Raw genomic sequence first — 14830 nt, 5'->3', positions numbered from 1 at the left:
ACAGTAGGTGCTGGGATCTGGTTCCATCCCCCTCAACCCACCCTGAACCTGGTTACAGACACATCTGCCCTGGGATGGGGGGCCCACCTCGGGAGCCTGACAACGCAGGGCTTATGGTACGAAAGCGAGCTGTCATTACACATCAATATCAAAGCGCTTAGGGCGATTCGCCTTGCGTGCCAAGTGTTCCTTCCCCACATACAAGGCCACTGCGTAGCAGTCCTAACAGACAACACCACAGCCATGTTCTATCTGAACAAACAAGGCGGAGCCCAGTCATTACCGCTCTGCCAAGAAGCCTTCCTTCTGTGGGAATTCTGTTTAGTCCACTCCATCACCCTGCAAGCCTCATACCTGCTGGGTGTCCAAAACGTACTGGCGGACAGCTTAACCAGACGTTTTCTCACGCACAAATGGTCAATCCACTCAGACATCATTCACTCTGTTTTCCACATCTAGGGGCTTCCCAGAATCAACTTGTTCGCTTCATGGACCAACAGGAAGTGCCCAGCCTCCTGTTCCTTCCAGGGCCACAGCCTGATCACGTGGTTGGACCAACTGCTTTACGCCTTCCCACCATTCCCACTGGTCCACAAGGTGCTCCTCAAGGTCCGCCGGGATAAGGCAAACATCATACTGGTGGCCCCTGCCTGGCCGCACCAGTGTTGGTACCCTGTCCTGCTGGAACTGTCAATTCGGGCTCCCATGCACCTACCTCTCACCCCCGACTTCATCTCTCAGAACCACGGTCGTGTCCTACACTTGGACCTTCAGTCGCTCCACCTCACGGCCTAGAGGATCCATGGTTGAACCAGGCTGAAAGTGCCTGTTCGGACTCGGTAAGGCTGGTGCTCCTGGAAAGTCGCAAGTCGTTGACTAGGCTTACCTACGAGGCTAAGTGGAAGAGGTTCTGCAGCTGGTGCGCTCTTCAATCCCATGCATCTTGAACTACCTGATGTTCTTGAAGGACCCAGCACCTAGCCTTTGGATCCCTTAAAGTTCATCTCACGGCCATCTCTGCATTGCACACCCGGTCGTGCGGCGTTTCCTCAAAGGCTTGGAAAAAATCCATCCTCCATCGAAGCCGCTCGTGCCTGCATGGGACCTTAACTTGGTCTTCTCCTGCCTTATTGGCCCTCCTTTTGAGCCACTGGCCTCCTGCTCACTTCTCTATCTCTCCTGGAAGGTCGCCTTCATAGTGGCTATCACTTCCGCACGTTGGATGTCCGAGCTATCGGCTCTCACATGTGAACCACCCTATACCATTTTTCATAAAGATAAAGTTCAACCAAGACCTCACCCAGCTTTTCTGCCAAAAGTGGTGTCCCGTTTCCATGTGAGTCAGGATATCTTCCTGCCGATCTTTTACCCAAAACCGCATGCTGACCTTCGGGAACAACGCCTCCATTCACTGGACATTAGACGGGTGCTTGCCTTCTATATAGACAAAACAAAGCCATTCCGTAAAACAACCCAGTTATTTGTCGCTATCACGGAATGAATGAAAAGCACTCCGGTTTCCTCTCAGCGAATATCTTCATGGATCACCGGGTGTATTCGTACCTGCTATAACTTGGCAAACGTCCCTCCGTCTGCTGTCATAGCTCACTCCATGAGAGCTCAGGCATAGTCAGCAGCCTTTCTAGCATGCGTTCCCCTACAGGAAATCTGCAGGGCTGCCACATGGGCCTTGGTACATACCTTCACGTCCCACTACACCATCGTTCAGCACTCTTGGGATGATGCGGCTTTTGGCAGAGTGATTCTTCATTCTGCGGTTCCTTGACTCCAACCCCACCTCTGAGGTAAGGCGTGGGAGTCACCTAACTGGAATTGATATGAGCAATCACTTGAAGAAAAAATGGTTACTTACCTTTCTGTAACTGTTGTTCTTCGAGATGTGTTGCTCATATCTATTCCATTCCCCCCCACCTTCCCTTCTGTTGGAGTAGCCGGCAAGAAGGAACTGAAGTGGGGTCAGGCCAGCAGGGTCTTATATAGAATGCCATATCGGCGCCACTCCAGGGGGCTCCCCAGCCAGCCCAACGGGGTAGCTGCTAGGGCGAAAAGTTTCCGACATCCCTGCACACCTAGCTGGAATAGATTTGAGCAACACATCTCGAAGAACAACAGTTCCAGAAAGGTAAGTAACTGTTTTTTTGAATATCAGGACTACTGTTGATTTATAGAATGGCTTTAAATTGTCATTTAACATCCACCAATGGAGTTTAGAGACACTTTACGTACTCATGTTTTTAAATGGGGTTTTTTGTTTTTTTTTTTGCTCTCCATTGTTTAATACCTTGAAGCTTAAAAATAACTTAAGAGATACAATCCCAGTCAAGCATGGAGAGATTATTTAAAAGACATCCATATGTAGGTGGTAATTGATTATTTAAGCTGATGAGCTGGCTCAGACAGTGTGGCATGGTGGGGAAGGGTACTGATATTATAGTCCTGGGGTACGCCAACAGAGAGAGAAGGCAGAAAACATTCAGCTAGGTAGGATTAGCAATGTACTGTAATAAAACTGTTGCCTCTTGAGCTGGTAGAAAAAGAGGCCTTGTATGCAGTGTCACTTTCCATAACCGTCATGGTTTCTCTGTGTGAACTTCAGAAGTGTGTTTGTGTAGCTATCCCAAAGCTAATATTGAAATAAAATAAAAAAGTCTCTTGGGTTTATATATTCATTCAAATAGTTAATTTAAGTGTGACATACACTAGTGGGTGCCAGTGTGAGCTAAGGAAATAAGTCTATTTTTCCCATTACAAATATCGTAACAAATTATTTGTTAATATTTTAGTAGTTTCTGTTACAGAGAAAATAGGCTGGCAAACCAGAAATCTGCCTTATGGAAATCCAAAATATTCAGTATAAAATGATACAGTGCAACCCATGGATTGAACTCCATCCTTAAACTTAAATTAAAGCCACTGCTATAAAAGTAAGGCATGGTGAGTCTAGTCCAAGAGCCTTAAAAGTCAGAAATGGGGGAAAGATCATCCAGTCCCTCTCTTTCCAAAGCTGGATGGGTGCCAGTCATATGTGTTCCAGAAAATTAGATGTTTTTATTTATAACAAATAAATAATTGATAACCTCCTTAGATTTCATGTACCTAACAAGGTGAAAATTTCCGTGGAGTAACCATCGTTGTCAGCATATGGTATCGCTTTCTGTTCTGCAACTCTTTCCTTAAAGCAGCTTTCTCTACCTATTGATTATGTGTTGTAGGCTTCCCCTGAAAGATCAACAAGGACACAGCAGAAAGAGTTTCAGACTTACATTTTGGACAGCGTGATGGACCACTTACTTGCAGCTGATGTTTTATTGGGTAATTTCGTATTTCCTTTTCATTTATTGATGCACATGTCATCCATTCTCCATTACCAAAGCCAACATCAGTCTTCGGTCGTTTTGTTTTTGTTTTTAATTTCTTCCTCCTTTCCTTAAGATTTGTTTCTCCTTATCTTCTGTATCTTTTTGTCCCATGATATGTAAGGGGATATATTACTTTTCTTACACTTATGACAGCAAATCTCCATCATGCCCAATCTGTGAACCATTAGGAGTTCAAAAAGTGTTATACGGGTGAAGTATGTTTTACAATTATGAACAAAAAAAAATTTGGCTGAGAAAGGAGGCAAGAGGAAATGGGACTGAATTTTATCATCCCTGCCCTGCAGCATCAATTATGCCCTCTTCCCCTCAACAGAGGGCTTGCCCTTCCCCTAGTTTTAGTTGTGGCTGGGGCTTAGAATGCTAAAAGTTGGTCTTTTTTCCTTTCCCATCTTTTATTATTTTATTTATATTACTGCAACAGCCAAGAGAACTCTGTGGGATTAGAGCCTCATTGTGAAGGACCTGAGCAAACACAACAGGACACTGTCCTTTTCCCTGAAAAGCTTGTTATCTAGATGGCAGTAGGAAGGATTGACAGAGGAGAGGCAGATGATCATTGAGATGGCTCTGAGACTAGTGCAGGGAAGTCACTGCTCAGATGCCCAGTTTGAGTTCATGCTCATCGGCTGAACTCCCTAGGAATTCTTACTTTGCCCTATTTCCCAATCCCTCCTCCATGGCCAAACTTGGATCTCTGAGGCCTTTGTGGGTTTTCTGCTTAACTCCTCTAGCTCCTCTCACCTCTTTAGGGTGAGACTGAAGTTCTCCCCTGTCCTTTCCTTTCCTCCTAGTCTGGTGTTAGGAGTGTCAGAAAAGAACAAATTTGTCACTGTCCCCTGCTCACCAATTGCACATTTTGTGGAGGTTGTTATTAAAAATGGCAGCAGCCTATTAGTCAAGTGTTGCTTCTTTTTTCCATGGTTATTGTTTATGAAGTCATCTGCAGGGGATAGTATCTTCTTTTGGAACCAGAGAGAATGGAGACGCATACAGGGATGGGGCTTTATCTCGTTTTAAACAAAACTAAATATTTGCAGGATCTAAGAAGTTATACCTCCTAGGGTCCAATTTATTAACAGTAATTCCAAAATAATAGTACATGAAACCCCATATCAAACCTTCTCCTCAGGTTTGCCTTCCCTTTTAGTTACGTTGAAGCCTTCTCCCCAGGCTTGGTTGCCCCAGGATTTATTTCTTCAAGACTTGTCTGTTCTAAATTCTAGCTGCATGAGGAACGTTCTCACTTCCCTTGTATATGGAGGGGGGGGAGGAGTAACAAGTCAACTGCACCAGTGAGTGAATGCAACCCACTTAATGGTTCCCAGCAAGATCAACACCTGCTAATGGTGGGGAGTTTGAGGCAAACACTGTCAGCTTGTTACAGTGCCTCAGAATAAGCTCTATTAAAAAATAAAATACAGTTGCGTAGAACTACTATTGATCCTCAGTTTTTATCAAGTGAGCGCCAGTGGGGAGCAAGATACCAACTGTTTTAAAAATCACTGTATGTATTTACAAAGGACTAGATTGTGCTCTGTGCACGAAGCCCGTGGTAAGGGGCAGTGCATAAACCTACTGTTGTGGGCGTGCACTGGAAGGCATTGTGACTCAGAGCAGCACCATCCCTTGACTGACAGTTGCTTTTGAGGGGGAAGTGATTTACCAAACCCATTTAAAGGGAGTAGCATGCTCTTGTCCCTATCCAGGGTGCCCGACCATCTCCTTTGAGGTGGAGGTCAGAGCCATGGCTTCATCTGGTTCTCACCCAATTGCTCCTGGGAGGAAACAGTTTGAGGCACCGCCCCTATATTCCCCAAGTGTTGGGACTGCTGTTATGGCCAGCCTCATGCGGTTGTAGAAGCAGAAAGAGGAATCCTTATTTCCTTCTACTCCATTCATCAGCAGTATAAGAGCTAGCTACTAGCTAGTCATAAGGAAACAGGAAACTGCTAGTAGAACTTATGGCAAGGGCCATGCTTAGCATATGAATGTGTGAGACACCCTGGGGACTTTGACTGACTGTTGTTGTAAACTAAGCTCTGTTATTTGTTAGGAAATGGTTGTGTTTAGCACTAGTTTAATATGAACAATATCACTATTACAGTCTACAGAACAATTTCTAGTAAATAGTACACGCCATCTGAAAGTCCTCAGCTCCCTACATGCATTCATCTTCAAATTCTTATTCCTTCTCGGAATCTATGTCAGCAGATGTACATCCTGCTGAGAACTCAGACTTAGAATTGTTATTCCTGTCATGAGGAAGAAACCCACACAAGCATATATTTTGGCTGTAGGTGTTCTTTGTTTTTTAACAGTGTGTTAGTTCATGTGCAAATGAAGTATAGGTGTTCATGTTAGCAGGTGAATACACACACCATTGGGCATTAGACAAAATACAGATATACCTTCTGACTGTAAACTTAATATATCAAATTAACTTGGTGGTAGTTAGTATTACAATAGAAATTTTGGGTCCCCAGTGCTAGGTGCTGAGTATGAGTAAGAGAGAAATATAGAGGTGCATCATTCATGGAGATTTAGTGCCTTCCTTTGGGAGAATCCTCAAATGATGGATAGGAGGTCTCCATGCTTAAGGAACCATCTCTTGATGGGAACAGTCTTACCAACTATTCTCCTATCTGAATTTCCTTCTTTGGAAAAATGTTATTGGGGAGGTTGTGGTGAGGCAACTGTCTGGAGGCCTCAGATTTCCTTAAATCTTTTCAGTAGCTTTAGACTTGGGTATGGCATGGCTGTTGTGCTGATCTTGTTAGCCATCATGCTCCAGAAGGTGAACAAAACCAGGCGTCCATGATGCTTCTCTTATATCAGACCAATAACGGATACAAAGGGTCATGTTATTGACTTCATGAGCTCAGTCATGAGCACAAGGAATTGTACTTGTGTGCCTCTGCTCTGTCCTCAGAGAGATCAGTTGGTGGAGTAAAGCCTTACTCAACAAATATTAACACATCCTTTAATATGCACATATGGCATTGTTTTTCTTCTTTCCTTGTTTTGGTCTGTGATTAAAAATATGCCTTCAGTGCCCACTTCACATTGTCACTATTACAGTTCAATAAATATCTTGCATACAACGTTAAGCTCCTTTTGTTTGACTAACAATTCCAGGTAGCGTTTCATTCAAATGACTGTAGCACTTTCTCCATCTTGCAGAATAAAGAAATTAGTCTTTAGAAAGCTATTGGGCGTGCTGAACACACGTAGGTGGTTGGAGAGGGGTTTTTTTTTTGCTGCTGTTCAAATCATTTTGTTTTCTTTTGTAATTTAGGTGAAGATGCATCTCTGCCTATTACAAGTGGTGGCAGTTACCAGGTGCTGGTGAACAATGTATTTTATTTCACACAGCGTGTGGTGGATAAGCTTTGGCAGGGCATGTTCAACAAGGAATCCAAACTTCTTGTAGACTTCATCATTCAGCTAATTGCACAGGTAACAGTTCGTAGTAGTAGTAGTAGTAGTAGTATTACTGTGGTGATTATGGGCCCAAGTCATGGTCCAGGACCCCCCAGTGCTCTACAAACACAAAACAAAAGGGTGGTCCCAGCCCCAGAGAGAGCATATTTGTTTAATTAGTTTTAAAAGATTGTCCAGAGCATTAGATGCACACTCACACTCTTTTATAGCTTGTAAATATCTAAAAAATAATTTAGGCTTTTTTGCATAATTTCATCTACTGGTGCTGATTCTAAGGTGTGGTGTCTTTTGTAAGAGAATATTTTTAAAATACTGTGCACATTTTAAAATGGAGTTTAGCTTAATACAGGCAGTCCTCGGACTTACGACACAATTGGTTCCTGAAAATTGCGTTGTAAGGCAAAACGCCGTAACTCGGAACCTCAAGACAGTCCATTGCAGGACTGAGCGTCATAAAGTCGAAACCAATTGTCATAAGTCAAATCAGGGTGTCAATTCAGAAACGTAAGTGCTGTTTGTCGTAAATCAAACGTCGTACAGTTGAGGTCTGCCTGTATTTTGAAGGAAACTAGAACTTCCTTAGCCTGCAAAGCTTTTAAAGTTAATATAACATAAGCAGGAAAGTCAAGTTTTTAGTTTTCTCCCTTTGTGAGCCCTGTGCGGTCGTGCCTTGCAACTTGGACTGGCATAGTTTACCCCCCTTAACAGCAAGTATGGTGAAAGAAATGGTTGTCCACCGTATCTTTCTCTTTGGCAGTGTGATGATGATAAACATGATATAAATGCCTAGATAAATGGAAACAACTCAGGACAAGATTTCCCCCTTCATCCCCAACATCTTGGGCCCTCCACAAATTATTTGGCAGACTCTGTAGCTATATTATTGAAGATATGAACAATCTTAGGTGCCATTTTGCAAGCCCTTAGTGCGTGAAGATTCCAGAGAAATGTATTAGGCTGCTACATACCATAGGATTTGCAGGTTTGTGTACGTAGTGTTTAGACATTTTCATGCCAAACTGGGAGATGAGACTAAAAGAGCAATGTAAGTTTTCTTGTTAGTGCTCGGTCTTTGGAAATATATGGGCTTTTCTCTTCAGCCTTTTTCTTTTCTTTTCTTTCTTCCCCCGTTTTTGAGTCTGCACCTTCATAGCATGACCTGATGGTGTTTTATATGTAGTAGGTCAGTGTTCTGATATGATATAATATTTTGATAGTAGGGTTGACTCATACACCTGTCTGAGTATGCTGTATTCATCTCTCTGGTGTCTGAGTGCCTGATGAAGAGAGAGGTCTTGTCTATTCTAGGGATATTTTCCCGATTATTCAGGCTTAAAACCATTACTCTGATACTGGGAACCATTTTTATAAGTGGATTAGTTAACTTGCTTTCAGATTAATTAGATTTAAAACTGTTATGAATTTGTGGGAGCTTTTCTGTAGTAAGATAAGTCCAAAGATTCCTCCTTCTCCTCTTCCACTGAATCTCATTGAGAAGCTTTGTTGTGGAAATTAGAACACAGCATTTCAAAAAGTTACCATAGAACTTGCCATAAAACAAAATTCTTATCAGTCCATTTATCAGCATGACTTCAGTTCTCATTTCCAGGCAGGCAAAACATTAATACATATTGGGATTGAGCGGGGGAATTAATCAGTACAAAGATCTTTTAGTAAAATGAAAGTTTTTTTTGAAAAAATCAGTGTAGGATTTGAAGAAATAAGTTTTTGTGTGGAGATTTCTGACGTTATATTAATTGTTTTGTACTTTCCATCAGTCAAAAAGAAGATCTCAGGGGTTATCACTGGATGCTGTTTATCACTGCCTGAATAGGACCATCTTGTATCAGTTCTCAAGGGCACACAAAACTGTCCCTCAGCAAGTTGCTCTCCTTGATTCTCTAAGGGTCCTTACAGTGAACAGAAACCTAATTCTGGGACCCGGGAACCATGATCAGGAGTTCATCTGCTGTCTAGCTCATTGCCTGATTAATCTGCATATGGGAAGGTATGTGCCTCAGACTTAAATTCATCATACTAGAGTCAGTCTTGTACAGTGTTTCTTCTTCCTTTCTAAGCTACGGATGCTTACTGATGAATCACAAACAGTTGGCAAAATTGTGGTTATCTGTTTATAATGTTTGATGCCAGGAAAGTGCAAGATAACTGAAATGATTCATCTTGAACAAAATTACAATTGGGTAATACAGTCTGAGGGGTATAATCCTATCTCCTTTTCCACAACTATGTTAAGATATTGGTACATGAATATACCTTGTACATCAGCCTTATTAAGCTTTAATAGTGTAAAATATCTGAATTTTCTGGATATTCATATTCTTCCAGTGAATTTTTTTTCCTGGTTTGTTCTTTGTATTTTATCTAAAGTCTCTTGAGTATTAATACCAGCAGAAATCTAATGCTTCCCGTTTGATACTTGTCATTAATTTGAATTGTACAAGTTCCACCCTATATTTCCCCAGTTACTTTAGTAGAAAACCATGCCCTTCTTCATAAAACTGCAGCTCAGAGTGAGGCTGCATATCCCCATGTCCCCAAAACAAGAGGGACCAGAAATATGTCTCTGCTCCTGTAGCAGTACACGTTGATTCAGTTTGATGATACCGCAGAAAGATTAACCACTTCAGTTCTTAAACCTTATCTGCTTCTGTTCATTCTAAATTTATTGTAGCGGTGTTGATGGGTTTGGACTGGAAGCAGAAGCCAGGATGACCACTTGGCACATCATGATCCCCTCTGACATAGAACCAGATGGAGTCTACAATCAAGATATTAGCGAAGGTAATAAAAAAAGCAGCTAAACCTCAGATTTCTGTTAACACTAGATTCTTAAAATGTTCTTATTCTTCTCCTTCCCTTCCTCACCACCAGTCTTCTTCCCATTTTTTGGTGGGGGTGTTGGCAAAAGGAGACGGTGGTTATCTGAGATGGTAAACATATAAAAAATGTAGAACACTTCACAGAAATATTGAGAAGCATCCAGTGTCCGCTATCTATTTATCAAAACAGTAAGAACATTTCAGTCCCTTCCTGATATGGGTATAAAGGCCATTAAAAGTGTTAACAATACTAATTAGAAGCAAAATTTGTTCATATATATAGAGAGAGAGAGAGGCAGGCTAGTCCAATATGAATCGATAGTTTTGTGTATGTCAGCTAGATCTTGGTAAACAGAGGTAAGAAATAACTAGGGTTAGGCATGAGGTATATAATTCAGTGAAAACAGCAGGATCTGGAAATTAGCTACCAACTTGGTCCAGAGAGGGAAACTGGGATTATCACAGATGGGTGTTGAAAAGCACTAAGAGAGTAGGTAGGATGCATGAGAAGCAGGTAGGAGAGAAGAACCAAAGAGCCCCTAATCATACATGAAGAAAAGAAATAGGAGAAATAGGAAGATATGAAAGAAGCAGTTTTAGGAATAAGGGACATCAGGGTAAAAGTTAAGTTCACAGTCAATCCTTATCCCAGAGAGAGAGTGGCCACCCCATTCCTGTTCTGTACCCTTCTTAGTGTTCACCAGGATCAGTTTGACAGAACCAACCCTTAGAGGAGAAGATTCAGTGAGGTGAGCATTTCTGGTTTCATGAAGCTTGTATATATTATTACATAGACAAAAAACTATGCTAAAAGAACATTGGTAAGGTTGCAAAGTCAAAAATTCAAAAGTTAAGAAATGTCAGAGTTTAAGGTTGTACGTGCAACCTTAATTCCACCCCCTTTTGCATATACATTATGATAGTTTTTTATTACATTTTTCCACAGGACTCCTGCCTCATTCAGTGAACAGAATGGACAGTGCTCAGTGAATGAGCAGCTATTCAGTATTTTGTTTTTCCTCATTGTTCAGTGTGTGACCCTACGCCTTATTTACTGCATATTATTCAAACCTTCCTCTGAAGACAGCATTACTGGTTTTCTCATGTTTTTTTTTCCCCTAAGGATTCATTGCATAGCATCTGAGTGTTTTACAAACATTAATTCTTCTCTGAGTGCTGGTTCCTATGGGTATTCAGTACCAAGCAGAAGCATGAGGAATATAAGAGCGAATGCAAGAAGAGGGATAAATCTGTTGATGGATCCTCGAAAAAGAGTCTATCTTGCCCCTTTCTCTGACACTGCCCGAGACTCCATGCCCTGGAATGGGTGTGCCCGGAGTTTGTAGAGAAAAGGCAGTACCCTGAAACCACGTAGTGAGGACCGTTAAGAACTCCAGTAAGGTCAGAAGGGATCATTTTCCCTCTGTTCTGACAGTACTTCCCCCCCCACAGATCTGTCACCTCCAAGAAGGCATATACTGTCCAGACAAAGCCCAAGACTATGGGCAGTTCACCCAAAGAGGACTCCCTATGCTCTCCTGGAGGACTTGTTTATGTATGTGGACCCAAAGTCTCTGATTCTCTTAAAATCAATCCTGCTGCAGAAGGTCCCGTTCCCTGCAGTGCTGGTACCAGGAACAGGAGGATCGGCCTCATCCACTTCACTTTCCATCTGTGTGTAGTCCCAGTCAGCTGGAACTAGATCCCGCACCCCACCATTGGAGCATGAGGAGTCTTATTCATCAGTTGCAAATGAGCCAGTACTGATGGTCTCTCCAGATACCCAAGGGAGAGCCATCAGCCCAGATGGGGCTTTGAGAGCCACTCTCCTTCCCTTGCATCCCCACCATCAGTAATTCTGACCCAGGGACCAATAGTATCCATTGTGAGGTCCATCTCCGTATCCCTGTGACCCATCCCATCATTCCTGTTGGGGCCCCGGGGACCCTTACTACTTTCACCAGAATATGGGACCCAACATTCTGTGCCCTGAAGTGTTTGACACCATCTAAACAACGGTGGCCCCCACAGAAGCAGCTGATGGAGGAGGATCAGCCAGAACCACCAATACCACCAGAGCTACCAGATTGATTTTCTTCATCCTCTGCATATGAGACAGTATCACCAGCCTCCCCCTTACACCCAGATGATTTTAAACAGTACCAGGATCATTTCAGGAGAATTGCACATGCTCTCCAGTTTCCACTAGAGGAGATCCAGGATCTGGCACACAAACTCCTGGATATCTTCCAGGCTACAATGCCCTCCAAATTGACATTCCTGATAAAAGAGGCCATCATGGAACCTACCAGAGTGATCGGGCAACTCTTGCCACCTATACCCAGACCCCAAAGAGGGCTGAAAAACACTACTTTGTTGCCACCCAAGGAGTGGAATTCCTGTTTTCCTACCCTAATCCCAGTTCCCTAATAGTCCAGGCAGTTACAAAAGAAGCCTGCTACACCAACCCAAATCCACTCCACCAGATAAAGATGCCAAATGACATAACCTATTCCAAAGGAATCTATTTTCTTCAGTTAGCATTCTGAACAGAAAACTTCCAAGCTTTGATGTTGAAGTATGGCTTCTTGAATTATAACAAGATTTTAGAGTTCATGAGCAAACTTCCTCAGGAATGCAGACCTAACTTTCAGGTCATTCTGGATGAGGAAAAGCTAGTAGTAAGTTCTTCCCTTCAGCTGTCCCTTGACACAGTAATAGGCTCCATGGTTATCTCAATAATCACGAGATAGGCTTCATGGCTGCAGGCCTCTGGGTTCCCCAAAGAGGTCCAAACCACCATTGAGGACTTTCCCTTTGACAACAGCAACCTCTTTAGTAACCAAACCAATGAGTTGCTGCATACTCTCAAAGATTCACAAGCTACCCTCCTCTCTCTGGCTATTTATACTCCAGTACCCTGTAGAAAATACTCCAGGCCTCCTCTGCCTCAGCATTGACCACTGCCTTCTTCCTACAGATGATGTATGAACCTCCAAGAAATGTCAGGTTAGGCACCTGACCCCTGTCCTCTACTTTGCAGCTACATCTTAGAAAGGTGTTTAGATGAGACATCTGTGAGTTGACAGTCAGTCTCCCTTGCCCACTGTCACACCCATTCTCCTAGTGTGACATGCTATTGTAATGGACAAGTGGGTCCTGGATATTCTATCAAATAGCTACATGGTAGAATGGCTCCCTCTCCTCCCTCCCCCCTCCAAAAAAAAAAGACAAAAACCTTCCTTGTCCCTTTTCAGGGACCCCCCTCTCATGAGAGGATTCTGAAACAGGAGTCAGACTGCCTTTTTCAATTGAGGGCAATAGAGACTATACCACCCTCTCACACAGGGAAGGACTTTAACTCTAGGTACTTCCTCATCCCCAAAAAGAAAGGTGGCTGGAGGCCCATTCTGGACTTCAGACAATCGAATTTCTTCATACAACACTCAAAGTTCAGAATAACTGTACCACTCTGGCCTCTATAATACTCTCCATCAATTCAGGCAACTGGTATATAACCCTCAATTGGAAAGACATATTTTCATGTGGATGTTCGCCCCACTCACAGACTATTTCTGTGCTTCGTAGTGAGCCAAGAACATTTTCACTACAGCATGCTCCCGTTCAGCCTCTGGGCTACCCTATGGGTGTTTACAAAAGTTGTTGCAGTGGTGGCCACTTACCTTCGCCTGGATGACCGGGCTGTTCGCTGGTCAGATATACCAGGAGGTGCATGCAAAACCCGCTATCTCATTTTAACTCTTTCATTCACTTGCAGTGCAAGCCAGTTTAGACAAGTCCATGTTCACACCAGACAAACCATAGAATTCATTGGGGTGAACTTGAATTCAGACATAGCGAGGGCCTACTTACCTCAGGAACATTCCTTGCTATGAGGGATCTCATTGACCAGCTTCACCTCAGACTTACAGCCCTATTCTACCTGTTCCTGTTGGGCCACATGGTGGTGTGCGCTTATGTCACTGTACTTACAGTGCCTTCAATCTGGTTATTGTCAATCTGTGCCTCAAAAAGGGACTCCTTGGATGAGAAAGTCTCTCTTCCTTGGGACATGTTGACATCGCTCATCTGCTGGGAGAACAAGGACAAAGTATGCCTGGGTTCCCTTTCATTTCTGAACCACCTACAAATGCAGTCATCTTGGGCGCCTCCATACTAGGATGAGGAACACATCTTGGCAGCCAAACAGGCCAAGGCTTCTGATCTCCTCAGGAATCCGGGATACATATCAACCTACTCAAGCTTTGAGCAGTTCACAAGGTATGTAAGATATTTCTACCCATCATTCAGTCCACCCACTTAGAGGTCAGATCAGACAGTATGGACCTCTTCTACCATATAAACAAGCAGAGAGGAGCAAGACGACTTTGCAGAGAAGTGGTCCACTTGTGGAACTGATGCATCAGGCAAGGAATCACCCTTTGAGCAGTATACATCTGAGGGGTGATGAATTCACTGGTGGACAGTCTCAGCAGTCTTTACAAACAGAACATGAGTGGGAACATCACCTGTCAAAAGCACAACACATCTTCCAACAATCAATGTTTCTATCTTGGGATCTCTTCGCATCCCGAGACAACAAAAAGCACTTGGCATATTGCTCCCAGGCGGCCCAAGGCCTCATTATCAGAAGGGATGTCTTCCTGGTGCAGTGGTCAGAACCACTGATGTGTGCCTTCCCTCCCATACCTTCGCTTCCTTGTGTACTCAGGAAGATCAAACTCAATAGTGATCCTTATGGTGCCTTGGTGGCTGAAGCAAATCTGGTTTACCACCGTACTACAGCTAGCCTCTCACCCATGTATCTACCTGCCACCATTCTGGAGCCTGCTTTCCCAGAATGAGGGAACATTGAAGCCCAACATCTCTACAGCTGACAGCATCATTGTTGATGGACTACATGCATAGAGAGAGTATGCTATGAGGGAATTCAGTCCATCCTTAATAACAGCAGGAGACCCTCTACGTAGAAATGCTACTCTGCAAAGTGGAAGCAATTCTCCCTTTGGTGCCAGCAGCATCACTTACATGCAGTGGCACTGGGCATTCCTGTCATTCTGGAGTATCTTCTCTCACTCAAGATGACCGGCTTATCTGTCGGCTCCCCACAGGTACATTTGGCGGCCA

The 14830-nt window shown here is 43.3% G+C and overlaps 1 protein-coding gene across 10 annotated transcripts in view; it reads left to right on the top strand.

Moving 5' to 3' along the window:
• Positions 1–14830, top strand: part of WDFY3 (WD repeat and FYVE domain containing 3) — a 319930-nt gene that overhangs the window by 245737 nt on the left and 59363 nt on the right. For all 10 annotated transcript variants that reach the window (XM_039539787.1, XM_039539793.1, XM_039539788.1 and 7 more), the window contains 4 exons: positions 3234–3333; positions 6697–6857; positions 8621–8850; positions 9535–9644. In XM_039539787.1, the coding sequence (XP_039395721.1) occupies positions 3234–3333; positions 6697–6857; positions 8621–8850; positions 9535–9644 (601 nt within the window). The remainder of the gene's footprint in view (positions 1–3233; positions 3334–6696; positions 6858–8620; positions 8851–9534; positions 9645–14830) is intronic.

Source organism: Mauremys reevesii, linkage group 5, assembly GCF_016161935.1.
Source record: "Mauremys reevesii isolate NIE-2019 linkage group 5, ASM1616193v1, whole genome shotgun sequence".
Lineage (NCBI taxonomy): Eukaryota > Metazoa > Chordata > Testudines > Geoemydidae > Mauremys > Mauremys reevesii.
This window is presented reverse-complemented; position numbering and strand designations above follow the sequence as displayed.